The following is a 250-nucleotide window of genomic DNA, read 5'->3' on the forward strand; positions in this document are numbered from 1 at the left end:
GACGCGCGGCAGAACAGCCGAGAAAACGAATGGGAGGAATCGATTCGACGGACATTAACGGTGTCGCGTCGTTACAGGTTGTCGAGAGACCGCCTTCATCTACGCCATCACGAGCGCCGCCGTGACTCACAGCATCGCGAGAGCGTGCAGCGAGGGCAGCATCCAGTCTTGCTCCTGCGACTATACCCACCAATCGCGGCCACCATCCGGCACGCGGGATTGGGAATGGGGTGGCTGTTCGGACAACATC

The 250-nt window shown here is 60.4% G+C and overlaps 1 protein-coding gene across 1 annotated transcript in view; it reads left to right on the plus strand.

The window, feature by feature from the left end:
* Positions 1-250, plus strand: part of LOC100748497 (protein Wnt-1) — a 12,723-nt gene that overhangs the window by 10,760 nt on the left and 1,713 nt on the right. Inside the window, exon 3 of the mRNA XM_024369915.2 lies at positions 78-250. This exon is cut by the window's right edge and continues 120 nt beyond it. Coding sequence (XP_024225683.1) covers positions 78-250 — 173 coding nt within the window. The remainder of the gene's footprint in view (positions 1-77) is intronic.

The sequence above is a fragment of the Bombus impatiens genome, unplaced genomic scaffold (genome assembly GCF_000188095.3).
Source record: "Bombus impatiens unplaced genomic scaffold, BIMP_2.2 scf_0647, whole genome shotgun sequence".
In the NCBI taxonomy this organism is placed as follows: Eukaryota; Metazoa; Arthropoda; class Insecta; order Hymenoptera; family Apidae; genus Bombus; species Bombus impatiens.